General features: G+C 38.7%; 1 protein-coding gene across 8 annotated transcripts in view; it reads right to left on the reverse strand.

Annotated features, from left to right (window-relative positions):
- Positions 1-27,646, reverse strand: part of BAZ2B (bromodomain adjacent to zinc finger domain 2B) — a 211,816-nt gene that overhangs the window by 66,027 nt on the left and 118,143 nt on the right. For all 8 annotated transcript variants that reach the window (XM_029072364.1, XM_029072361.1, XM_029072358.1 and 5 more), the window contains 9 exons: positions 24,735-24,896; positions 23,131-23,324; positions 14,455-14,658; positions 13,126-13,521; positions 10,380-10,998; positions 9,210-9,506; positions 5,369-5,429; positions 4,378-4,486; positions 4,012-4,113 (listed from right to left, as the gene is read on the reverse strand). In XM_029072364.1, coding sequence (XP_028928197.1) covers positions 4,012-4,113; positions 4,378-4,486; positions 5,369-5,429; positions 9,210-9,506; positions 10,380-10,998; positions 13,126-13,521; positions 14,455-14,658; positions 23,131-23,324; positions 24,735-24,896 — 2,144 coding nt within the window. The remainder of the gene's footprint in view (positions 1-4,011; positions 4,114-4,377; positions 4,487-5,368; positions 5,430-9,209; positions 9,507-10,379; positions 10,999-13,125; positions 13,522-14,454; positions 14,659-23,130; positions 23,325-24,734; positions 24,897-27,646) is intronic.

Genomic DNA, 27,646 nt, shown 5'->3' on the forward strand with positions numbered 1-27,646 from the left:
TCCTTCTCCATTCTCTCTATGCTCTACCCTTCAAAGCTATGCCCAAAATCTACTGTCCCTTTAATGCTTCACTCCCAGATACCCAAGATCACACTCATGCTCAAAATCAAAAGTTGTCCCAAACCCTGATCCATCCTAGAACAATGTGCTAAATTTGCAGTGGTGGGTGACATTAAAACAATTCTTTTCTATAACCAACTTCCTAGGAAATGTACCTTATGGCTTATCCTACTGTTTGATATGGTCCTACTGCATCTTTTACTTGTGTGGTTATTGTTACTAAATCTGTATCCATATATTATTCAGTGTGGTCAATGATTTTTATATTTGTTTTCTAGTGTTCTTTCAAATACTATATCATAAAAGGTTGTAAGAACCTTTAGATTAACATAACAACAATTCTGAGTTTATTTTTAGTGACATAAAATTTAGCATCTACAACACAATGGCTACTTTCTGGTATCAGAGAAGTCCACTGTGTGCTATAATTCAAAAACTATTTGGGAATTTTCTGCTCTCTACAGTTAATCAAAATGATGTATCTGTCAGATAAGGTTCAGCATTTACTTAATAATAGTGATACTGATGATGATGATGATGAATAATTATTTTTAAAGCACTTACTAAGTGCCAAGCACTGCACTGAATACTGGGGTAATCAGGTTGGAAACAATCCCAGTCCCACATGGGGCTCACAGTCCAAGGGGGCAGGTGAAAGGGTATCTAATCCCTATGTTACAGACAAAGAAACTGAGGCACAGAAGTTAAGTGAGGTACCCAAGGTCACACAGCGGGCAAATGGCAGGGACAGGATTAGAACACCTGTCATCTAACTCCTAGGCCCACACTCTTACCACACTTCTAGGCCACTCTAGACCACACTTCTCTTCAAATTCATTTTTAAAATTTAAACTGAGTTTCTGGTAACAAAAAAAAATTGTGCTTCACAAAACTTTGCAAATCGCCTGGAAGTAACACATTAATATTCATTGCTCAGGCAAAGATTAACCTAGATAAATGATATTTTCAAACCTCAGTAACCCATTTTTCCTTTATGTGAAATCTATCAGCTCTGGCCTTTACTTTCTGCCTGAAATTAAATTTCAGTAACGACCACGGAATATATTACTCTACACTGAATCTACAAAATTAGGTTTGTGCATTCATTTACAGACTCATATCTAATCATACTGCCAAGCAAATATAAAAGTATATGTGTGTGTGTGTGTGTGCGTGTTTGTACATATGTACATACAGAGAGGAGCAGCAGGGTACAGTGACTAGAGCACGGTCCTGGGAGTCAGAAGGTCATGGGTTCTAATTCCGGATCTCCACTTGTCTGCTGTGTGGCCTGGGGCAAGCCACTTCACTTCTCTGGGTCTCAGTTACCTCATCTATAAAATGGGGATGAAGACTTTGAGTACCGGGTGAGATAGGGACTGTGTTCAACCTGATTTGCTTGTATCCAACCCAGAATTTGCTTGTATCCATCCCAGATCTTATAGAGGAGCAGACGTTTGTATGTGTATATGTGTGTGTATACACAACATACCTGCTCCTCTATAAGCTTCAAGTCTCATTTATGGTACAATTTCTCAAGATCCGAAGATTAAGAATATTTTTGTGACTGCTCAGTAAATTTACTGGAAATAACACTGCCATTGAGGGAACATTTTACCACTAAGCTATAAGACTGAGGAAAAACTTTTCCAAATTTCTAGTGAAGTCAGTGAATAGTGATTGAAATTTGGCAGCAATAGCAAATACGGTCCATTCTGACACGTTGAATGCACATTCTCACTCTGTTTAGGGTAGTATGCTATTAGTGGATTAGGGAATGCTCATCGGTTAACACAATCCTGTTAGCTACATTGCTTCACTTGTCAGAAGGAGGAGCTGGTTCAATTGTATGGGTACGTATAATACACAGTGAGTACTACAGCGCAAGCTTTCTTTAATGAGGGGTTCTGCAAGAATGCAACCTCCACATTCAGGAGCGTCAAGACTAAAGTTTGTGGAATTCGTTCATGGCTTTCACTAAAATAAGTAGGTACAATGTTGTTATTGAGCTTTTTTTAGCGTAAGGGCAAAAGATCATACTGAATGCCACAAAGCAGCCCTGCATCTTCAAGAACACAGTTGAACGAATCCTGCTGCTGTTCCAGACAACAAAGTACTGTTAAATCTTTAGCTATTCCCATATTAGAATAGGATGTTGAGACTGTCATGTGAACAAACTGAGCTGTGGGAATCCCTGCAAGTAACTACTTTAACCATAGAACATGGTCCAGCGTGAGAGCATGGTGTATTTTAACCTAGTGAAATATGTGTAAACACTTAAGTCATCACTTCTTCTCCCTCCCTAATTTGAGCTCAGAAGAACTCAGTCTCTTAAATAAATACTCTTCTGGAAAAAGAAATTAAGTTACATGTGTCAGAAAATCTCAGCCCCAAATATCTAATGAAAAGCTATAGAAAAGGAACTATGAAGACACAAAACTAGAACATCTTTTACACAGCACTTAGTTTACTTTCCAAGGCAAGGACTCTGTTGAATTTTTTTCTGAGAAAGAGGCCTTGGTTTAAACAAAGTAAAAACAGATCCTAAAAATGGATCCAATGACATTTTTAGATGATTCCATTGCCAAATTGTTCTAGCTCTTCAGCAGTAAATCACATCAACCTTTACCCCCCTCCGAAAGCCTTTTTAAGTAAAGGTTAAACACCTCCTGTGAGGATGGTGTGAGGTAGAGCCATCATGCAATGTTAAGAGCTGGCTCAGTGTCAATAGTATTATATACTAAAGGACCTCAAATTAAGTTGGATCATTTTGAGTGAAAGAACTAGGAAAGTATTTCCTAGGACTGACTGAGAGGCAGATTTAGGAAAAATAAAGACTGGCAATTTGGAAGAGCTTCTGGAAGACCACACAAGCAGATCTACAATATAATCCATCCCTTAAACTGCTCGGCTTTCTGTTTCAGCACTTTGCCCAAGTCATGTAGAACAATGGAATGGAAATCAGAAGCAGTGGGAGGTTATTATATAAAGCAAGGGATGGCTAGCAAGCTGACTGATCACAATGGAAAATTCTTGTGCTAATGATAGTTTCCCTTTCCACTCTTAAATCATGAGATGCTGGATGAAAGAAAAGTCAGAAGAAATGGGGAGACATTATATAAGGGATCCTGAGAAGAGTAAATGCAACAAAGTCAGAGGGGAAAATTAAAGTGAAACGGCAATATAGACAAGGTAAAAAGACTAGTAACAAAAAAAAAGATATGGGGACAAAATCAGAGCCACTGGGAAAAACATTAAGAACAGCAAAGACCATAAGGTGGTCAAGTACTTCAAAAACTGAATTCTGAAACTGTCTTGAGCAAAGCATAAAGAAAGTAGAAACTAAGGAGATTTCTGCAACTATTTGATAGAACTGCTGATACTATTACAAAGTCAAATGGATCTTAGACATACCCACATAGGTTTATTAAATCAAGAGAAAAACTTCAAAAAATTGCAAAACTAGCTAATACAAAAGAGAATGGCAGATTTTAAACAAAGACCATTCTTCTAGAGCTATAACTATGGCTTTGTCTTTCTTAAAATAAATAAAAGTTCTGCCGCTTAGGTTAACAAAAATTCACTTATAGTAGCGGTTTCTTTGAACACTAAAGGGTTCATATATTTTTAAATTCTTCACACCACACTTTTGACCATATGAACAAATACTTTAGCATATACCTAAATGTATTTACCAAGAATTCCTAAAAACTATGGATTAAATAAAATATTAACAGAAAAAATAGTTGACAAAAATCAAATTTCAGAGTTTCTTGTTTATAAAAGATTGCATTTAAAGTTCTTAATAAGTGTTTACCATAAAATAATATATACAGCTAATTGAATTAATTTAACAACAGTCATCGTTCCAGAGTGTAGTAGAAATTACTTGATCTAAATTATGTTACTAGTCCTCAGCCCATAGATTTTACTTTTTGAAAAAGTGGATACCTGTGGTCCATCTCTGGCTTCATAGAAGTCACCCACTCTTATTTTTGCACTGAAGCTGAAATTGTCCCTTGAGATATCCATTATTCCATTTCTGCTGAGATACTGAAAAAATCACATATTGTTCCACTTCAGGTTTTATTAATTACAACCCAGCTTTGATGTTTAGCTATCTTCAGAAATCAAATGCTTTGCATTTTTTTTTTTTTTATCAAGGGGACATACACTTAGGGAAGTCAATACAGAACAGCGTTAAGGTACAAAAGCCTCATGAGAGGACATTTTGTATTAAGCAACTTTATTTGAAAGAGTATGTTTTATACAGTAAGCATGCTTGAGACACTGCATATCATTTAAAAAAAGATGTACCTTTATTACTTCAGGGTACTGTCTAAGTTTCTTTCCACATGGAGCATAATATGCTACTTCTCCTTGAAGCCGTCCTCCAAAGTTCCTTATTCTTGTCTCTCTTTGCCAACTACACAGAAGACATGTATTGTGGAATGGTTATTTTTTAACTGAATTTTAATGCGATGAAATTAAAAGACTCAAATGTCTCTATGTATTCTTTTTCAAAAGGTTGATTATTGGTAATTTCCAGCAAGTCCTACCTCAAGTTTTGGCACTCAATAAATGTTAAATATCTCATGTCCATGTATCAGGCATTGGAATTTTTTCTTTTGAGGGCACAGTTTAGAAAAGGACAAACTCCTTTCACTTCTCTATTTCTTAACTCCAGTGCTTAGCACATAGTAAGCGTTGAATAAATACCATAGTAAATGTCATCAGCTCACCTTTTCAACTGGTATTTCACTTCCCCAGATCTCTCTCTACTCCCCAAACTAGCTTTGCTCAAAACGTTTCAAGCCAGCCACATATCCACTCTTGATCCTTACTCCACTACGTACCTGCTCACAATTCCACTTACCAATAATGCTCTTCTGTTCTCCCTTTTAACTCCATCTTTCTTGTAGGTTTACTTCTCAGATAGTTCTCCTTTCCTGTCTGGCTTTACATCACTCCAACTTCCCCAAACTACCCAGCTCTGCTTCCAATTCCTCCTCTCTAATGACACGCACCAGGATCCCTGACTCTTCTAAACTAAGCCCGTCAAATGGCAGGGACTGTCTCTATCTGTTGCCGACTTGTTCATCCCAAGCGCTTAGTACAGTGCTCTGCACATAGTAAGCGCTCAATAAATACTATTGAATGAATAAACTATACATGATTTTTTTCATATACACTCCCATATATTTGTAATAAAAGATGATGTAAAATTTGGTGTATGTCTGAAGCAACAGTGCCTTAGATGCATGAATGAATGGCAAAAAATAACAGAAGACCTATTTTTCAATCATACCCATATTCCAGAGGAATACGCAGCTCCCGCTCATCTGTTACCCTTCTCCTTTTTGAAGTACCTTTAAAAAAGTTCAAATGGTTCATATATAAGTTTATAGAAATGAAAAAAATATTTTTAGAGCTGACATTTTCTGAAAAAACTAAACAGCTAGCAATATAGAACACTTTGTACATATCTGAATCCTGTACATAATAATGATGATAATTGTGATATCTATTAAGTGCTTACTATGTGTCAAGCACAGTACTAAGTGCTGGGGTAGATACAAGATAATCAGGTCCGACAAGGGGCTCACAGTCTAAGTAGGAGGGAGAACAGGTATTGAGTCCTCATTTTGCAGATGAGGGAACTGAGGCACAGAGAGGTTAAGTGACTTGCCCAAGGTCACACAGCAGACAAATGGCAGAGACAGGACTAGAACCCAGGCCCTACAAGTCCCAGCCCCGTGCTCCTTGCATGAGACCACGCTGCTTCTCAAGGGCATCACTTGAGATTCAGAATTCAGTCATCCAACAAGGTATAATATGTGCCATTTATTGTGGAGAAAACTTTGATTTATTAAAATTCAACTAACCAAAAAAACCAAGTTTTCTCCCTAAGCCTCATAATAATAATAATAATAATACTAATAATAATGATAATAATGATAATTACAGTATTTGTTAAGCACTTACTATGTACCAAGCATTATTCTAAGCACTGGGGTAGATACAGTGTAATCAGGTTGTCCTATGTAGGGCTCAAAGTCTTAATCCCCATTTTACAGATGAGGTCACTGAGGCACAGAGAAGTTAAGTGACTTGCCCAAAGTCACACAGCTGACCAGCGTTGGAGCTGGGATTAGAACCACAACCTCTGACTCCCAAGCCCGGGATCTTTCTGCTAAGCCAACCTGCTTCTGCTTCTCACACTAAGGGTAGGGGGTGGAAAAGCAATAATAGAAGAGAGGGATTGCATTTGATAATAGATTTCAGAGCCAAATCTATCACGAATTTACAGAAAATGAGAATCTTATACAATATGATTAAACATTTGAAGAACTTTTGAATTTATGGGATATACAGATTTGAGCTAAGACTAAGGTAATAATTCTGTGGTCAAGCTTAATACCCAAACCTAAAAATATATTAGGCAAGAACTAGGCCCATAGGAATATATCTCCTAATTATGGCTTTGAGAAATTTGTAATTGCTTAGGGTACATGAAGGAGAAAAATTAGACCAATCAAGCAGAGCTAATGAGCTATATTTTGTGTAGGCAAAAATATATACTTGCAACAGGCTAGTGAATAAAAGCTTTCTGAAATTTTAGGGCATTCAGCATAACGTTTTTAAAAAATGTTTAATATAATTGAAAGACAAAATAGCAATGACAGCTTTATGTACCCTAAAAAATGACACATGAGAGAACCATTTTGTGAGCAAAGCAGACAAACCAAAGAGGTCAGATTGGGAAAAGGCAGAGGCAAATTTATGCTTGCTTTCAAAGTGATTCAGAGAGAGCAAGTGAATAAGCCCATGCCAGTTTGGATGGAAGACTGGAAATCAAGTACGGAAGTGAAAGAAACCACTAAAAGGTACTCTTTTTTTAAAAAAAATTGGATATATTTAAATCAATAGGTTCTAACACAATGACTGTGGAGAAATGAGGCACTAAGTTGTTATTTTTGAGGACCTGATGGGAGATATGCAAAGTCCTTGGAAATGTAACTATGCTGGACTCAAGGGCAGAATAATGTAATTACTGACCTATTATAAGCCTATTAACAATACCTGGGCAGATATATGAATAAATGATCAATCAAATGTAATCCCAACTCAACAACTCTATCAGCCTCCTTGAATATCTCTCTCCTCTCCAATCTCTTCCTTCTCCAGGCCGGGATCATTTTTCTAAAACATTTTGCATACATCTTCCCACTCCTCATAAATCTCCATGGGTTGCATCAGATAGAAACTCTTAACCACAGCACTCAATAAGCTGTCTCCCCTTCTACTTATCCTTGCTCCTCTCCCACTACACCCCAGCTCACAAGTTTTGTTCATCTCCAGTTACCCTGTTCACTGTGCCTCATTCTTCTCTCTCTAATCAGCAATCTCTTGTGCATACTCTCTCTCCTGCCTGGAATTTCCACCCCTTCACAATTGGCAAACCACTGCTCTGCCCATATTCAAGCCTTTCTGAAATCATAGATCCTTCAGGAGGTCTTTCCTGATTAATCTCTCCAACTTCTCTCATCCTACTTCTCTCTCAACTACCATTTTAGCATCACTACATTAGCTAATCCCTCTGGCTGCCCCAGACAGAAATACTTTTTAAACTCTGCTACTGCCTCCTTCTTGTGATTTATTTTAGTGTCATTATTTAGTGTCTCCCTCACTAGACTGTAAGTTCCTTCAAGGTAGGAACATGTCTCTAACTCCACTGTACTCTTTGAAGTACTAGGTACCATACTATGCTTACAATAAGGACTCATTGAATATTACTGATTGACTGATTGACCTTAAAATCCTTGGAATCTTGGAAGCCAGCACTATAGTTTTATAAAAATTAAATTTCGTTGACATTTATTAAGACTTTTGATTTCCACCCCTAAACTGACAGCCAAGTGAGCATACGACTGTTGTGACCATACTACTGTGAGGTGGCTTGAGAGCTGGTTCAAGTGAGGCACCTAATGGGGATTCATCTATGGTGTGCTGTCGCCTTGGTGATACCTATCTATTGATGGCCCATAGGAATCGGTCCTCAAATCGGTTCTATTCAAAATCTTTACTAATGGTCTGGGTGAAGGGATTGTACATGAGAACAATTGGACAGGATTGCTAACACTTTGGAAGATAGGAAGAGAATTCAAAATAATTTTGATGAAATGGGAAAAATGATCCTAAACAAAATGAACCACATGCAAAAGGACCAAAGCAAGACGACATAGTTAAGGACAAAAATCAAAACAAATACAGGCAAGATAGGCCAAATGTGCATCAGCAATTTAATACTGTCACTGATAAGGCACCAAGGAAGAATTCCCTGCTCATTAGAGTGCCAGGTCCAGTTTTGGTTATCACAATTTAATTTGGATGCAGTAAATGGAGAGAGCCCAGTGAGAACAATAGATATTACTGAAACAATAAAAAATAGGTCCTTTCAGGTTATAGGTTTCTGAGTTGTTTAACCACTGGAAGAAAAGACTAAGAACTGCCTTCAAGAAGATGAAGGGTTTGTATGGAGAAATGCTACCTAGTTGTGCTGAGAAGTGAACAAGAGCTCATGGGTTAAATTCAAACAGAAGAACTTGTGCTTAAAAGTGAAAAGAATTTCTACACCAGCAGAATGGTAGAACTATAAAAGGGTGACAGTGGGAGGCTGTAGAGAACTTTAAAAAAGGAAGAGAGATCTCCATCTGTCCCAAATGGTTTGATCATTCACCTGCCTGACGGCAGGGGCCTTGACAGATGCTTTTTCAAGGCCTCGGGTTCCAACTCTAGACATCTATAAAATCTTGTTTTTTTCATTAAAAAAAACACACCAAATCTACGAGGTAATGTGTGCACTCTCATTTCAGGACACGGGTGCTGTATGAGCAATAAATGCCAATATATGGCAAAACATGGCATCATAAACAGTCATTGGGAGATTATGGCAAATCGTGCATGTTGAGCCTGAATGTTTAAGATAGTAATTTGAAAATTAATGCTGTCCTACTTAACCAAAATCCATTATCTAGGTGCAACATTTTGTTCCACTGAGAATACTACCATCAGAACTTCTGCATAAATATTTCTGCCAGAGTTCTCAGACATTGTACTCTATAATGATAAAAATAAATCTTATGTACCACAGTGTGGACTTGTAGAAAGTGTAGACGAAGGAGTTCCAAGAAAAACCGGTGACTGAGATTCAGGACATAAGGCAGCTGGAGCAGAGCCTGGAGTTTTTGCTACTTGGAGATTAAGTGGTGTTGAGTGAGCTGTGAGATTGATGGAAGAGCTTTTGAGAGAAGAAGTGGTTTTGTTCAGTTTCATTGAAATTTTTTCCCCTTCAGTATCACTATCAGAGTCATCTTGGTCTTTATCATCCTCATCATCCTCATCTTCTGACCCTTCGGTATCAGAGTCTGAATTGCTGTCGGATTCTGAAGGGAAGAAGGAATAGTTGTCAGTTATAATTGTACCATCATTACCAGGTGCAGTGTGTGCAATCCAGAAGCAAAGTGAAATGTTCCTATAGCTTGCATATGTGAGACACTCCAAAATGTATACTTACGTCTTAGAGGAAAAGAATGGTACACGCAATTTGAGAGCAAAGCATATGCAGGATAACATTTCTCCAAAACAGTATTTAAATGTAACTAATGTAACTGTTTTAATAAATAATGATGAAAATAATAGATAAAATATTTCATACTCACATAACACCATTCCTGTACAAGCGCTTCAAAAACATTTTTACTCAAAATAGACACAAAGAGGTATTAAGTTAATCATGCAAATGAATTTAAAGTCAAAGCCCCAAACAAAATAAACTTGATCTGAAAAAAAAAAAACCGTGACCAAAATGACATTACGCAGTTGGTCCTAAATGACCTGAAAAGCCATCTTTTCCTTACGTTAGACTTTCAAAGGAATATTTGTTGATGAGAGATCTCCATACATTTAGTTACGGCCGCTTGTTCTAGCAATACTAGTATGAGAGGAAGAGCAGTGTACCTGAAGTTAGGAAAAATGAGCAGGTTATGAAAATGTCTGGTCTGAAGATTCTCTCAATCAGTCTGCAAGTCAGATCAATGACAGATGTGGAAAAATAACTTAGTAGAACAATGACTCACCAGAAATTCCTCTTCAAACCCGAATGGCTTATGGATCCCTATAGGGTCATTACAGATATAGCCAAAGTAGCTGGAACTTAGGAGCATCCAAAGCTTATTGGAGAACGACAATAGCAACAACATGCTTTAGGCATTTATGAACTGAAAAAAGGAGAGGCTTCATTAAAACTAGAAAATGACCTGATTGGCTGTCATCCGAATCATCATCTTCATCGTCCTCATCCTCATCATCTTCATCGTCATCGTCCTCATCATCTTCATCATTGGAGTCATCAGAGTCTTTGCTGCTGGGAATATCTGAATCCGTTCCTCTAAATTGATCCACTAAGGATTTTGTCGAATGAAGGCGATGCTGTGTTTTTACTGTAGTTATTACATTATTGCCGACAGCTTTTTCCTTCCCTGGACCATGCAGTACAGGAGAGGTAGAAGGAATGATAGGTGTTCGATTGCCAGGGGTTTTTTTCCCACTTGTACTTAAATTTACTGGTGAGGAAAAAGAGGTGCTACTAGAAGTAGCTACATTTTCATTAATTTTACTCTGGGCTTTAGATTTGGTGGTAAGTGCTAGAGGAGCTTCTTGGATGACACTTTGAATAACTCCATTAGGTTGGTGATTACCTAAAAGTGCATTTGTCAAGAATGGATTAGAGTGGTTGTTTTCTAAAGGTGTTTGTTTTGGATGCGCTGGTGAACAGGAGGCTGCTTTTGAACTTGACAGAGCTGCAATAACCTTCTTCAGGCTTCTAGAAGGATCTTGTTTCTTTAATTGTGCTGGGAAGGCCTGCTTGTACTGTTCCTGTTGAAACACAATGTGAAATAAAAAAATAAAGCAAACTGAAACAAGTAGATAGGTCACCTTCATTTTGTCTGTAGAATTTGAAATGTGTTTAAACACATGTATGTACACATCTGGCACTTTAAGACAAATTTTGAATAATAGGTGAAGGACATCCAAGGATTTTCAGACCAGAAGAATCTTTTTGATCCTAAATAGGTCAAAATAATTTGATGCTGGACTTTAAGATGTTCAACTGGCCTGAGTGTTAGGAATCAATATTTAGCACTTGCTTCTTAACTTTAGCTAAAGCCTCCCTTTCCAAATGAAGTGAAAATTTAGAAATGGGAGTTTATCCTCCTGACATATTTCCTTGAAAAAGGAAATGAATCATTAATTGAAATTCTGAAAATTACATCTCGGAGTTAAAAACTCATGGTCTTCTTGGTACAACTAAATCATATTAACTTTTAAAAAATTATCGACATCAAAAAGTACACAAAATCCAATCACAGTTGGAGTAACCAGTAAATAAATTTAAGTCCATGGAATGAAATTTATGAGATGACCTGTGATACTGTGAAATAATCCGACTGGAAATGGTGTAAATATAGAGTCATCTATCAGAATAAAGTTTTTGGAATCCAAAGCAAGTGTGGCAAATTGTAAGGTTCTAAGAAAAAAGCCAATCACCAAAGGGATAGAGTGTAGGGGTGACTCATAATCAGAATGACTGCCTTAGTTTGTTTTTTTGAGCACCCCTCTGAATTGTAAAGTAGAAACCTGACATTCCAGCAGTGAGTCCTAGTCCATGACTACACCTCCATACAAGAAGTTTCAGGGTTAAGGAAGAAGAGAATTACTAGGTTTATACATCAAGGGAGGTGCCAAACAATATGCTCTGGATTAAATTTGGGACTGTTCCTATATTTCGTTTCTTTACCGATTATTATTATTATTCACTCTTTGTGACTGTATTCTAAATGATAACTTCCCGGCTAAACGCCCACATACAACACCGAAAATGTATTTGGTTTCAGTGACCTAGTGAAAACCATTAACAGTGAAACATAAATGCATTTGAGACTATCATGGGATAAAACTGAAGTTTTAAACCTGTTATAAAACAGATGCCTTATTCCTCTCTGTCCGAATCATACTGCTAAACTGGTGAACTCATTCAAAGCAACCACTGTGTTCTAAACAGGAATTTTCCACCCACAGTGGATGTAAACCTGGCCTGAGCAGAGAACATCAGAGGGAGAAGGAATAAGGTTACTCTGTTTAAAACAACTGACTCAACAAAGAAGAAATAAACATGACTTACTCAAAGGGACCACTGACAACCAAATGCAACAAAACAATTTGTTGCTAAGAGACATGATTTAGAAATGAATCCCAATACTTGTATAGTCTGCACTAATCTGCTAATAAAGAGCTTGTGGTGGTTCTCATATTACCATTCTTTAAATGATAACTCACCGCTTTACCACTAAATAGTTAGGTAATCACATTATTGGTAGGCAGATGATATAACAGCAAAGAGTAAAGCTAAAAAATATTGACGTAAAGCAAATAGGTGGTAATAATCAACCACGAGAAAAATGTTTGGAATACTGGTTAAAATAAATACATTTTTTAAAAGTACACTTAGAGAATTTGCACTTTACTTGATCCTTTAAAAATTCCAAAGAGCTGAAATCATCACTAAAAATGATCGATCTCTGATAGAGATAATTATGAATAACATTTTATATTTTTACACATTTTTCTATTGTTTATCCAAGAGATATTTCTTTAAAGTTCCCAATCTGTCATGAGAAAAAATAATCCGATGCCTTGATTTCTTGAAATGTTTGTGCTGAGGTTCAACTTGATACCATTTAGATATATCATAAACCCCACTTCTAAAACACAGTTTGACAAAATCTCAAAAACATAATTTAACAGAAAAGTATCCAAAAACAATGACAAATCATATTTACCTTTCAAATGCTACGCTCTATTCTTGAAGCAACAAATATGAACAAGGAAATATGAGGGGAAAGAAAGCCTGATATCCAATCTATCAACAGCAGGAGAGTACTTGAGAACCCTGTGACTTGACTTAACAATGTAAAATATTTCTAATTAGTAATTTCAGCTCACCCGTTTTAATCGCAATTCACTGGTCAGAGGGCTAGTTTCTTCAGAGGTATTTTTATTCCCTGCTTTGAGTATATCAGGAGAAGGAACTATGAGTTTCATATAAGTTTCCTTTTTGGCTTGATTTACCAAAGACAAAGGTTTCACATTGGGCACCAATCCCGTGGACTGTATTACACTTGGGTGTTTGTTCACAGATTCCTCCTTTGCCTGAGAGCTTTGGAAAATAAAGGGAAGCTGCTGTGACAAAACCTGAGGCTGCTTCTGCTGGGATTGGAATGATGTGTGAGTCTGGGATTCAGACACAAGAGGTATCGGCTGGTGTGTTCTTTTTTCCTGGGGCTTTTCAGGTGGTTTTTGTCCATCTGTTTTCAGGTCTGTAATACCATGTATTAGCACCTGCGAGAAATATTAAAAATTAACTCAACACTTAGGAATCTAGAATATGACAGATGCAATTATAAAATGAAAGGAAGATTAAAAAGATTTGTTTATTCTGGCTAATCACCGAATAACTATGTAAATTGAGCTGATTACAAGATTAATGCATAGAATTTCTTGCTTTACCTGTTCTCTGCAACTCCTGTTTTTTATGTAAGGTAGCCGATTATCAAAATCAATCAATACAATTTACTGACTGCCTTCTCTTGAGAAAGTCTAATAATAATGCTGGTGTTTGTTAAGCGCTTACTACGTGCCAAGCGCTGTTTTAAGTGCTGGGGTAGATACAAGGAATCAGGCTGACGCATGTGGGGCTCACAGTCTTAATCCTCATTTTACAGATGAGGTAACTGAGGCACAGAGAAGTTAAGTGACTTGCCCAAAGTCACACAGCTGATAAGTGGTGGCACCAGAATTTGAACCCATGACCTCTGAGTCCCAATCAAGCCCAGGCTCTTCCCACTAAGCCAAGCACTTCGAGGAGTTTATAGTCTAGTGGGGGAGACATTAACATAAATTACAGATAGGAGGAATAAGGAAAAGTAGGTAGGTACATGAGTTAGTAGACATGAAAAAAATTTAGAGAATTCCTTTCACCTTACAAAGCAGAATGGCCTAGTGGAAAGAGCACAGACCCGGGAATCAGAGATCCTGGGTACTAACCCCAGTTCTGCCACTTGCCTGCTGTGTGACCCTGGGTGAGTCGCTTAACCTCTCTGTGTGTCAGTATCTCATCTGTAAAATGGGGATTAAAACTGTGTCCAACCTGATTATCTTGTACCTAGCCCAGTGCTTAGTACATAATAAGCACTTAAAAAATACCATTCAAAAGTCCAGTAGTTTACACTGTAAAAGAAACATTCTTTCAATATTTCCAGAAACTGGTTCTACCTTATTGTTGTTCTTATGTTGTGCTTCACTCTCAGAATCAGAATCATCATCTTCACTTTCTTCAGCACTTTGATCGTCTTCCTCTTCATCTTCCTCTAAATCATCTGAATCACTGCTACTGATGCCTTCACTTGAGGTGTCTGATGATGTGCCCGAATCACTGTCACTGTTGCTGGAACTTTCCAGTGCTTTCTTTCTTGGTTTCTGGGGGGAAACAAGCATTTCATCAAGTCTAACATCCACATTCTTCAGAGCATCTGAATTTCACGGTTGGATATGTTGTTTGAGCCTCCACGTAACTGGCCACTATCAAAATGTCATTCTTGGGTACAAAGGAAATATTTTCATTTATATGGAGGGAATTGCCTTATAGGAATTAGCTATCGTCTCTGATATCTTATGAAATCTCAACTCAAAAGTAGATTGCCCTCTTGGCTCTGACCTGCCTTCTCCTCTAGCTCCGCTTTACTTGAATATGCAACTCCCATGCCTGCCCTTTCATTCACTCTCCCACAGTTCTCAGTAATCCTTTTTGCTTGTATATAATGCCTAATTCTCCCACTGCTTAAAGTTAATCCCTGGTAATAAATTAGGCATTTTGAGAGAAGCATTCATGCTTTCACACAATTAGGGGGCTATTTAATGCACTCAACATTATGCATACACTATTGCAATGCCCCAAACAGTCCTTTCTGGATTAAAAGAATGGACACTCCCCCAAAAGTGTCTAATTTACTACCACAGAGTAAAAGTGGGCCCAGAGAGAATGGGACTCTGAGTTAATAATTTAATTCATTATCTATGCATTCATTATGTGTTTATTCAGCTGCCCAAAGGCCCCTTTATACTGTTATTAGTGTTGTCTGCTTTAGATTGTAAGGTCCTACAGGGCAGGGACGATACTTGTTTCTTTCTTTGTCCCTCGCCATGCGTGTTACTTTGTGACAAACGGTTTTCTCACAAATGCTTTTTTGATCACGATGATGTGGCTATCCTGTGTCCCTTATGGCACCATCACAGGCGATTGGTTTCCACACACTGCCAGCACCATTAATAAATATAGCCCCCAAATGGTGGCACTGAGAGTCCGGGCCAAACTTACTCTTGGCCCCTGCCTATCCTGCAGGTCAACCCACCCTTCGGGGCTCCGGCAGAACAGAAGGCCATCACAGGAGCTGAATCTCCAGGCTACCGCACCGAAGTAGAAAAGATGTCTGAACTGCCTTTCCTCAGCCCAATTCCTACCCATTTTCTAAACAGTGAAAGTACATTCCCAATTGTTACCAATGCAGGAAAGCTGAATTTGGGAGATGAATTTTGCTGGTGCTGTAGATGCATTCACTTTCAATTGGATTCCTTTAGTTACAACTTGTGAGTTCATCTGAAAAACCTGTGCACAGATGCAGAGTTGACCCCTTCCCAGGGCCATTTGTTCCCAAGTACAAACCATTTGGGGCTGTTAATTGCATTCAGAACACATCACTCCCTTTCTCAGAAACATCAATGGCTACAACTCTCTTCACATAAAACAGACTTTTACTATTGGCCTCAAGCCCTCTACGGGGCTCTCTCCTCCTTAGCTATCTGCTCTCTTTCCCGGTTACACCCACTTGGAGACTTTTCATACTTCCCAGGCAAACATTATTAATTTGCTCACACCATTCCTCCTATATAACATCCTCACTAATCATGTTCACCACCTCCTTCATATTGCTTCATATTTTGAAGCAACGGTGCTCAGTGGAAAGAGCCCGGGTTTGGGAGTCAGATCACGGGTTCTAATCTCTGCTCTGCCACTTGTCAGCTGTGTGACTTTGGGCAAGTCACTTCACTTCTCTGTGCCTCAGTTACCTCATCTGTAAAATGGGGATTAAGACTGTGAGCCTCACGTAGGACAACCTGATGACCTTGTATCTGCCCCAGTGCTTAGCACATATAAGCCCTTAACAAATGCCATCATTATTATTATTACCACTGCAAAAACACTTCAGGAATCGATCCTTCCTGATATGTAGCCTTTAGGCATTTGGTATTCACCCCACCCTCAGCCCCAAAACATTAGCGTATATATCTCTCCCCCTCTGGATGGCAAGCAGGGAATGTGTGCTGTGAGCAGGGAATGTGTGACTGGCTCTGTTGTATCACATTCTCCCAAGAGCTTAGTACAGTGCTCTGCACACAGGAAGCACACTCGATGAATATCACTGATTGATCCTCACCCTCCTGGCCCTATCACCTCAACAACTTCTTCAGAACTAGTGAGTACCCCTGTTTATGGTCAGTGACTGCATCATGCCAATACTGTGCTGTAAAATGGAGATTAAGACTGTGAGCCCCATGTGGGACAACCTGATTACCTTGTAACTACCCCAGTGCTTAGAACAGTGCTTGGCACACAGCGCTTAAATACCATAATTATTACAGAAAGTTCAGATGGGACTCACCACCCCAATTCCTTGGGATCGTGATAGCTGTTTTAGGCAAACTAAAGTTCTCTTTTTAGAGATTCTCATTTCTCAGTTTGAATTTGAGGTTGATTTAGAATCAAGGAACTACAAAGGCCAAAAAAACCACGCACAAGCAAAATACACCACTTTTTTTCTGTACTACATTAAAGAATCAAATACTTTCTAAAAAGTGGTGGGTGGCTCACAACAGACAAACAATGCCGGTTAAAAAAACATAACATCACCTAACAGAAAAATAACATTTAAGATATTGAGGGAGGAGGGAAGAAAAATGGATTTGTTTTTAGGGAACTGAAAGCCTTTATGGACTACAAAAGAAAACCATAGTTTTCTTTCAAAAACAAAAGGCACACTGCAGAACATACAGGAGATAAACTTCCATGACTAAAAATCATAATTATATGGGGAATAATAATAATAATAGTATTTGTTAAGCGCTTACTATGTGCCAAGCACTTTTCTAAGCGCTGGGGTAGATACAAGTTAGTCAGCTTGTCCCAAGTGGGGCTCAATCTTAATCCCCATTTTCCAGATGAGGTAACCGAGGCCCAGAGAAGCAAAATGACTTGCCCAAGGTCACACAGCAGACAAATGGCGGACCTGGGACTAGAACCCTGCTGTGTGACTCCTAGGTCTGGGCTCTATCCACTACGCCATGCTGCTTCGCCAAGCAGGCAAGTATAGAAGAGATGATCATAAACTATTCGTATATACAGTATCATGGAAGTAGAATAGTTAAAAATCAGTCGGTAGGCATACTGGAAAAAAGAAGTGGTAAAAACAGAACATGTAAGATATAAAAAGACAAAAGTGTAGGTGGAAAACACTATGAAACAAGGCAACTGAAAATTAAAAATAATCAGAAAATTACTGAGGGGAAGTTTCTTAAGTATCCGTTGACAAATGAAACCAACTACACATAAAATAAGGAAGGTAGAGAACATTTTTACAGAAGTGATTTCTACATTATGATCCTTAACTGAAGTATAACCTCGAATGACTTAAGAATTTTGACACAGAAAGTGAAAACTGTACTCTATCTTGCAGTTATCAAAGGGAAGAGATATAATAGAGAATATGAGTTATGCAAAATAATTATGATTAGAAGTTAAAGGTAAGGATGTTTGAAATTTTCAACAATGACTTCAGAAAGGGCTGTTGCTGAACTACATGATATATAATTTCAGTATGTGTTCTCAGAGAGGAATGGCGATAAGGGAAGACTTCAAATATAAAATGAAATGATGGAAGAATTGTCTATTACTGTGTGTGGCAGATGTGGGTCAAGAGATATATCCATTACTTTTCCTGAAAACAAACTTTGAGGATGAATAGCTAAGCATGCAGCATTTACTATTTTGAAGGACTTGAGGAAATCTGACCATATAGTATGAACACCTATGTGCTATATGATTTATTCAGTAATAAACATTTAAAAAAAACATCTTCCAACAAAAAAATCAACAAGATAAAAAGAAAGACAAATTTACAAGGAAAATCAATAAAATAAGAAGTATGCTTGATTGAGAAGGAACATATTCGAGTAAAGGAAGCTCTAATAGAATGAACTATCCTAATTATGAAATCAAACCAGACTGGATATTTCTCACAACAGCAGTTTCAGATTTTTAATATTTTTTAATGGTATCTGTTTAGTGCTTACCATGTGCCAGGCATTGTACTAAGCACTGGGGTAGATACAAGCTAAATCAAGTTGGACACAGGCCCAGCCCCACTTAGGGTTCACAGTCTTTATCCCCATTTTACAGATGAAGTAACTGAGGCACAGAGAAGTTAAGTGATTTGCCCAAGGTCACAAAGCACACAATTGGAGGAACCAGGAAAAGAACCCACGTCCTTCTGATTCCCACCCCTGTGCTCTATCCAGTAGGCCACACTGCTGCCCAAACTTCCTCCTCAAACCCTCTGCCCACCATTCTTCCCCATCTCTTACCCCTAATGACCTGGTCACATAATTCGTCGATAAAACTCAAACCACGAGATGTGGTCTCCCTAAAATCTCCCGACCCTTCTTCTTCCAGCTCCCTCTTTGACACTCCCATACTTCCTAGCAATATCTCAAGAGTAGATCCCCACATTTCAATTTCTACCTTCTCCATCTGTGCTTTTGACCCCATCCCTTCTCACCTCAAAGCGACTGACCCCCCTCTTCTTTCCTTCTCTAAACACCACCTTCATCCACTTAATCTACAATGCCTCCTTTACCTGTGATTTCAAGCATACCCAGATACCCCCTATATCTGACCTCATGGCTTCCTCCAGTCATTGCCCTCCTACCACTCCTCTCAAACCTCACTGAGCAAATTGTCTACATTCACTGCCTCCACCTCCTCTCTTCCAGCTCTCTCCTTGATGCCCTGCAACCTGGCTTCAGTTTCTTCCGCTACACAGAAAAAGCCCTCCTTAAGGTCACCAACACCCTCTCGTTTTTACCAAATCCAAATCCTCCATCCTAATCCTAATCCCACTCAACCTTTATGCTGCCTTAGAAATTGTGGACCACTCCCTTCTCCTGGAAACATGATCTAACCTTGGCTTCACTGACAGACCCCTCTTCTGTCCTCCTCCTATTTCTCTCTGCCTGCTCCTTCTCAGTCTCTTTTGCAGGATCCTCCTTTCCTCCCAACCTCTAACTCTGTTTGGGGGGCTGGGGGCAGGGGGGAGGAGAGAGGTACCCTCAAGATAGTTCTGGGTCCCTTTCTAGTCCCTCAAGGAAACTACTCCTACTTCCACCTCTAAATTACTTAGGTCAAATGCAAAAGATGACAAGCAGGTGGTACTTTTCTCCTTTTTTCTTTTCTGGACAATACAATATGTCATTGATTCTTTTCAACCAGACTCTGAATGCTATTACAAAGCCCTACATCTGGGAGCACACAAGACCTCCCCAACTGTGACTCTTCATTTTAGCATCTTGCAGACCGGCTTTGGGGCACCCTCAGATCCCGGCTCGTGTTAGCAACAGCCTCAAAGCACAGACTGCTTGGTCTGTAAGGAGTCCAATTCAACCTTGGCCTGAGACATCCAACACAGTTTTAATCTGGATTTATTTGTCCCTTAGGGGACAAATGGTGGGAGGGGGGAAAAAGAGGGGCAGAGGTCAGTTGCTGGAGAAATGTCAGGGTCCCCATTCCACTATATTTCACTCCCCAAACCAAAAAAATGGTGCAAATATTTTTGACAAAGTTGTTTTTGCAAAATAAATGTTTGGATTGATAATCTTATACTAAGAATATGTGAAACTGTGCCAGAATGAGTTTCCAAATCAAGGATCTGTTTATCCATCATGTGGCTATGAAAAACAAGATGAGCGGGTGTACTTCCAGGAGCATGTTGAAAGACTTTACCAACTGAAGAAAATAAAGACTTCTCCCGCAACCTCTATTCTGGGAGATCTTGCATTATGAAAATTGCCTCCTTGGAACAATGTGAACAAGATGGTTATAAAAACAAATCAAAGAAGTAATAAAAACATAAGGAAGTCACTGACTTATTCCTTGTAGAGTGTATAAGGCTTGCAACACACCGACCAAGCACAAAACAACACTACTGAACTTAAAAGTCCAGAAATGACTTAGATAGCAGAAACATAGCTGCTTTTAAAATCACCTTGAGCAAACTCCATGTGATTAGAACTGGTTCTTGGAACAAAAAAGGAAAATAGCTTTTTGGTTCAGAGTTTGATTTACGTTTCAGAGCCTTTGAGTCTGATAGAAGAGGTTGAAAAGGAGAATAAAGCCCTCTGTCCCAAAAATAGAGAATCTCCCAACTTTTACCCACCTGCTCTGTCAGTGAGAAAGCAAACAATTCAAATTCTAGACCTGCGCTCATCGTACAGAACTGACACCCAAAGATTTCTTAAAAGGCCCTGAATTGTTTGGAAGAAGTTCAAAGGAAAAACCTCTCTCTAAGAGGCAGACATTATAGTCTTTATATTTGAAGAGATGTTGATTAAAGAGGTGAAGCTACAAGAAACAGAAATTCCAATCTCTTGAAATCCTCAATCACAATACTCACCTTAGACCTGAAGCCAACGTATCTCACTAAGTACTACACTAGCTGACGAAAAGCTAAGCTGTCAGAGAGAAAGAAATCTTTTAAAGAATAGATCATATTTGAGTATCTGAGGCCAGATAAGAAAGATTTGAAAATAAGGGGGCTGAGGTCTATAGAATTGATGTAAAGAATTAGACTCAAAGGTGCAAAGCATATTTTGAGGAAAGATTCTAACAAAATAAGGTTGTGCTGAAACTTACCTTGTGCCTCTATAGCAACATCCACTTATGAAAGAGCCTAAAGAGTGACCACTGTTTTATAGGGAAAATAACTGTCAATATAGGGGGAAAAAATGTTTAGAAAAAAACTGGAACAAGGGCTGGGTTAGAGAAATAGCGTGGCTTGGTGGAAAAAGCATGGGCTTGGGAGTCAGAGGTCATGGGTTCTAATCCTGGCTCTGCCACTTGTCAGCTTTATGACTTTGGGCAAGTCACAACTTCTGTGCCTCAGTTACCTCATCTGTAAAATGGGGATTAAGACTGTGAGCCCCACATGAGAAAACCTGATTACCTTTTATCTAATAATAATAATAATAATGTTGGTATTTGTTAAGCGCTTACTATGTGCCGAGCACTGTTCTAAGCGCTGGGGTAGACACAGGGGAATCAGGTTGTCAGGAATCAGGTTGAGGATTATCTACCCCAGTGCTAAGAACAGTGCTTGGCACATAGTAAGCACTTAACAAATACCATCATCATTATTATTATTCTTATCAGTTAAGCGCTGCTACTCTCAATTGGTTGAGGCAGCACAGATCTGTCAAAACATCTCTGTCTGCTAGACAGATGGATAGAATCTTAATTCTGGTTAATTAGGGGTACCTAAGTAGGAAGATCATTGATAGGAAAGAAGGAAGAAGAGATGGGAGAAAGTAAAATGTTAAAGGGAAGGAGAAGGACCAAGGAGAGCAAGAGGAGGAAGAGGAAAAGGGAAGAAAGAAGAGCAGGTATGAGAAAGAAGGGAAATGGAGAGAAAAAGGGGAGAGGATACTCACACTCTACCAAGTCCTCGGCTGCCTTCTGCAGCCCTATGACTATTCAAGCAGCAGCTATCTATCTAGGCAGCCCAGTCTAGCCCAGACCAGGCAGTTGGAACTGTGACTGCGCCACTTTGGCTCAGAAGTCAGCTGAGGTGAAGGAAGTGGTTCCAACTGAACTTTGGCCACCCTGCTTTCTTTACTTCTTTCCCCTGACCCCATTCCTCCTTCCTTATGTCACTCTGTCCTTTTGCTTAGATGCAAATCTATTTCAGCCTGTCGTGTGACTCTAGTCAGCTTTAGGTTTTTCAGGATATGAATGAAACACAAAAACCTAAAGTGGGCAACTCTTACATTTCAGGACAAACCAAAATATGGGTGGAGGTTCCACACACAGTTGGAGCTAATACTGGCAATGACCAAAGAGTATGGAATTATAGCAAATCCCACTGCTAAGAAGCTGATATACCTCGTGTTAGTTAGATGAAGGTTCGGGAAGTGTGAAGAGCTGAATGCCTAGTAAGAGCATTTGGTGAGATAAATTTCTCTTCCCTCTGTTCTCTCTCCTCTCTTTGACTGGGGACCCATCCTAAGTGCCAGCCTGATTGGGAGAGGTTGAGGGGGCCACTCTGGTCTGGAGCAGTTTGGGGCCAAGGCTGGGTCATCCCAAGGATACTTGCAGAGAATGGGACCACTCAGCTTATCCCAGGAATTTTAACTTTGCTCTAGAGAGGTTCCTTTTTATATCTTCTGGAAGGTATTAAGCTGATAGTTGCTTGGGAATAAAGGGGCAGCTAAAAACTGTTGGTGATACAAGAAGATGAGAGGGGAAGTGTAAAATGTTCTCTGCCGGCTGATGTGGAAAGTGACCTGATTGGCATTTTATCTGGTGAAAATTAGTAGGGCCTTATTTCTGTAGTTGGGCTTTACAATTTGAATTACCCATGATTTACACTTCTGTAATCTAGTATACTTGTGTCATTTTCACTGATAAAAATGTAATTGCCAAACCATAAAAAAAGTTCTATATAACTATTGCCTTTTGAAAAATAAAACTGTCAAGGCTATGGTGAATTGTTCTGTATCCTTAGTAATATGCCCCCAATGAATAAGAAATAGTATCTGACTCTTTAGCTTTTTTAGATTTAGATTTACCTTATCTTTAATTTTGTCAGCCCTGGCATCCAAAAGCTGAGTTTTGCTTTGTTCTTGGTTAGATTTTCGACTTCCTCCACCTGAGGTGACAACCTTTGCTTGTCCAGTGGAACTTGCAGCAGTAGTGGATAATACAGATGTGCTGATGCCAGTTACGGATGACGTACTATTCCCATTTATTGAACCGTTCACACCTTGAAAAAAGAGGAAAGCATCTGTTTAACGGTAAGTGACTTTAGGGAATTCAATATGGATATCAATGAAACCATCTATTTTTTAGGTACTTCGAAAATCATATTCTTAAAACAGGCATTTTTTTCCTGGGGAGCAACTGAAAAAAAATGACATTTACCATCAGAGGAAGAAACAAAAGGTTGTCATTTAATAGCTTAACAAAAATCTACATTGCTAAAAGAATTAAGAGCTATTGTGAAGATTTGCCATTATTGTTGTATTGTAATCTCCCAAGCTCTTAGCACACTGCTCTGCACACAGTAAGCACTCAACTAATACGACTGAAATAATGAACGTTTCATCTAAGACCTCAGTTACCTCATCTATAAAATGAGGATTAAGACTTTGAGTCCCAAATGGGACAGGGGATGAGTTCAACCTGCTTCACTTGTATCTACCTCAGTACTTAGTATAGTGCCTGGCACATAGTAAGTGCCTAACAAATACCATAAAAAATATGTGGATGTATCACGGGGTGAGGATTGCATGTTATAAAGGGAGATCTGTTCCTTAACCTCTGGGAAAATATAAAGTTCTTTGCCTGAAATAGGAGGAAAGGATACAGCAAGGGTTGGAGGAAGGAAAGAAGAGAGCAAGGTAAGGTATTTGGTTAGTTGAAGAGTAAAGCATTCAACTGGGATGTAGTGGTAGAAAAGAGTTGGATAAGTACGGGGTAGACAGAAGACAGAGTGCTTTAAAACCAAGGTTCAGATGTTTCTGCTTGACTGAAGAACTGATAGCTACTGAAGAGTGAGACATATGTAGAACAATACTTCAGAAAAATGATACAGGCAGCAGAATTAGGCAAAAATTACGGAGGAGTGAGATAAGAGGCAAGGAGAACAGTAAGTGGACTGATATACCTAGTTGAAATATGACAAGTCCGTGGATCAATCTGAGAACCACTTGATTGGCAAGGAAATGGCAAATGTGAGAAATGCTGTGGAGGAAAAGCTGAGAGGACTTAGTGACAGCCTGGATGTGAGAGATGAAAGACAGTGAGGAGTGTAGCATAATACTAAGGTGGTGGGTTTTCAGAAATGGAGTGGATTTCAACTGTAACGGGAAATGGAGGAGAGTTTGTGAGCGGAAAGATGAACTCTCCTAGAATCCACAGAAAATGTGTGATTGCAAAGGAAGGGAGAAATCGGGGTAAATGGGGTAAAGTTATTCAGTGAACACGTTATTTTACTATCAACAATAATCTTGTCAATAACTCACAATAAAAAGTGTATTGATTCCAAAAAAACATCAATAATAAGGACAAAACCAAAATTGCTTTTCTCTTGCTTTAGGATAGGAAAAAACAGGTGAAGTTTTGGTAAAGAGGATTAGCTTCACTCTAAACTTTTAAAAATTACCATTGTTACCTTTTTCTAAACTGCCTCGATTATTTTTACTGGCAGTTCTTGAATGGAATGAAGCAGAATCATTGTTCTGAGCTGGAGGAGCAAACAGTGATGGAATCCCCAGCAGGGGTGGAAAGAAAGCTGCTCCTGTACGTGTGTGTACATCAGCTGCTCGCCACCATTCTGCAACCCAAAAGAAAACAGATATTTGTGTTAATTATCTTCACCAACAGATCACTAGATTTATATCACTTTCACAGACAATCTCATCAGTCTCTCTAAGGCCATATCATAAACTTCACTACTCCGCTCATTTCCACCATTTCCGCTTCTCCTCCTATTCACAGACCTCTCTCAAAAAGACCCAGTTGCTAATATACAAAGACGGACACAGACAGACTGTGGGAGGCATTCACACACATTGACACTACTCTTGGTTCTGCTATTGCTGGTGTCTTCACAACAAGTTTTAGCTAGACTACTGCTAAGGAATTATGGAATGATCATCTGAGATATGAGTCTATTTGGATACGGTCTGATAGTCAGAAGAAATGGTCTGTGCACATGTGTGCAGTAATACATGGTACAACATAAATTTTCCCTAATACAGGTAAGAATGCAAGCACGTGGTAAAACAAGAATTAGGTGTGTGTAACACAGCAGAAGTAATGTGGCCTAGTCCAATAGGATAGGCCTGGGTGCATTCAATAGTATTTATTGAGCGCTTACTATGTGCAGAGCACTGTACTAAGCGCTTGGAATGAACAAGTCGGCAACAGATAGAGACAGTCCCTGCCGTTTGGCGGGCTTACAGTCTAATCGGGGGAGACGGACAGACAAGAACAATGGCAATAAATAGAGTCAAGGGGAAGAACATCTCGTAAAAACAATGGCAACTAAATAGAATCAAGGTGATGTACATTTCATTAACAAAATGAATAGGGTAATGAAAATATATACAGTTAAGCGGACGAGTACAGTGCTGAGGGGATGGGAAGGGAGAGGGGGAGGAGCAGAGGGAAATGGGGGGAAAAGAGGGTTAAGCTGTGGAGAGGTGAAGGGGGGATGGTAGAGGGAGTAGAGGGAGAAGAGGAGCTCAGTCTGGGAAGGCCTCTTGGAGGAGGTGAGTTTCACCTCCGCCAAACTGATTCTCTTTCCCTCTTCAAAACCCTACTTAAAACTGGGTGTTTTTTTCCCCTTTCAAAGGAATGAGTGACTCTGGAATTTCAATCATCAGCCCACTGGCACCCCTCCAAAACTGCAAAAAATCATTTTATAATTGTTCAGTTTAATTTTCACAGCTTCAACACAAATATCTTCTAAAACCTTAAAACAGAGGAAAATATCCTCCTCTTGGTTTCAGTACAATATAGTAAGTAAAATATAAAATGCCTCATCCTATGTCAATTTCAAGATGCCAAGTAGAATAATTTCCCTCAAATAATGGGGAATATGATTTTGATCTGTTTGACTTAAATGCAAGAAGAATTAACTTTAAAGACAAGCATCATGAAATGCACTTAAAATTCATTTTAAGTTAAAAAACACGTCTTTGGCAAAACCATCTACAAACATAACTTGGCTAGATCTTTTTAAATACATTAAAGAAATAATAAACCCATTTCAGAATATCATAAAATTTGCAAATCTAGAAGTAGAGTAAATATGGAAAACTTCCTAGTCCATAGCTGCTAAAAAACCTCTATTTTTAAATGTGAATCATGGTTAAAAAAAAGCCAAAAATTCTTCCTGCTGGTATGAATTTGAATATGAGTTTAAAAATACTTGATCATACCACTTGTAATTACTTAAATGATCATATGGACTATTGGTAATTAAGCAGAATCTCTTTGGATGTAGTAAATCTTTTAGTTGCTTGCAAAATGCCAACTTTTCATGCGGCCACATAATCAATTTATTCCACTGGAAGTGTCAACTGAACTAAACGAAAATGAATCTAACTGATTTCAGAAGAGAATCAGCACCAACACAGATGACAAGTAATGCAAAACAAGATGAAGTCCACCCTCATACACATGTAATTGCTGAAATGCTCTGATTCCTGCTCCACCGTTTTTCTGGACAGCACATGGAATAATTCGTCAGTTGGCTAGCTTGATATGGTGGGAGAGGGAGTAGAGTGCTCTGGGATATGCAGGATGGAGAGAGAACCAGGAAAGGTTTGAGTACAGTGAACGGTGACCTCACCTACTTTACCTAACCCATACTAGATCTGGCACCAATCCTTATCCATAACTGGTATCAAATATCTGACACACTTCTACAGCCTCACTCTAAAGTGGTGGGCAGTGATAAAATACATTCTTATATCTTTCGCCTCTACAATTTCATGACGGTGGTACATGGAGCTTCACAGGTATAGAGTTGAGACATTAGCATAATAGCCAGATCTTCCTTCAAACAAAACTTCTTTTAAAAATTAATCGGCATTTTGCTGACTAATCAGATTACACATCAAAGCATTAGAATGTTAGCCAATCTTCTAACACAAATGAAAGAATTTCTGATGCTTTAAGATAGTTTCAAGAAATCGGGAACAAAGCATTAAGCAAAAATATAGCGCAGTTCCATATTTTCAGGAACTAGATGATTTAGGTGATTTCATAGGTCTTAACTACTGCCTAAAATGGGAAGAGTTTAAGACATATGCCCAACAGCAAAATTGTAAGTTTGAAAATCATAGTTTAAATATTCAAGGCAACCAGTATTTTGAAAAGATGTCTTATGGTTTTGCCAGAAGACTGAAAAATCTATCACTTTAGCCCCCAGGAAAGCTTTAATCTTAGAGTGATACCACTGTATGCTCAACAAATTATGAACATGGGAACTGTTCTAAAATATATTTTTTAATGTCAGTCATCCAGTCAGTGTTCATATGAATGAAGAGTATCTAGCAAGGAAAAGTAAGTATG

The sequence above is a fragment of the Ornithorhynchus anatinus genome, chromosome 9 (genome assembly GCF_004115215.2).
Source record: "Ornithorhynchus anatinus isolate Pmale09 chromosome 9, mOrnAna1.pri.v4, whole genome shotgun sequence".
Classification (NCBI taxonomy): domain Eukaryota; kingdom Metazoa; phylum Chordata; class Mammalia; order Monotremata; family Ornithorhynchidae; genus Ornithorhynchus; species Ornithorhynchus anatinus.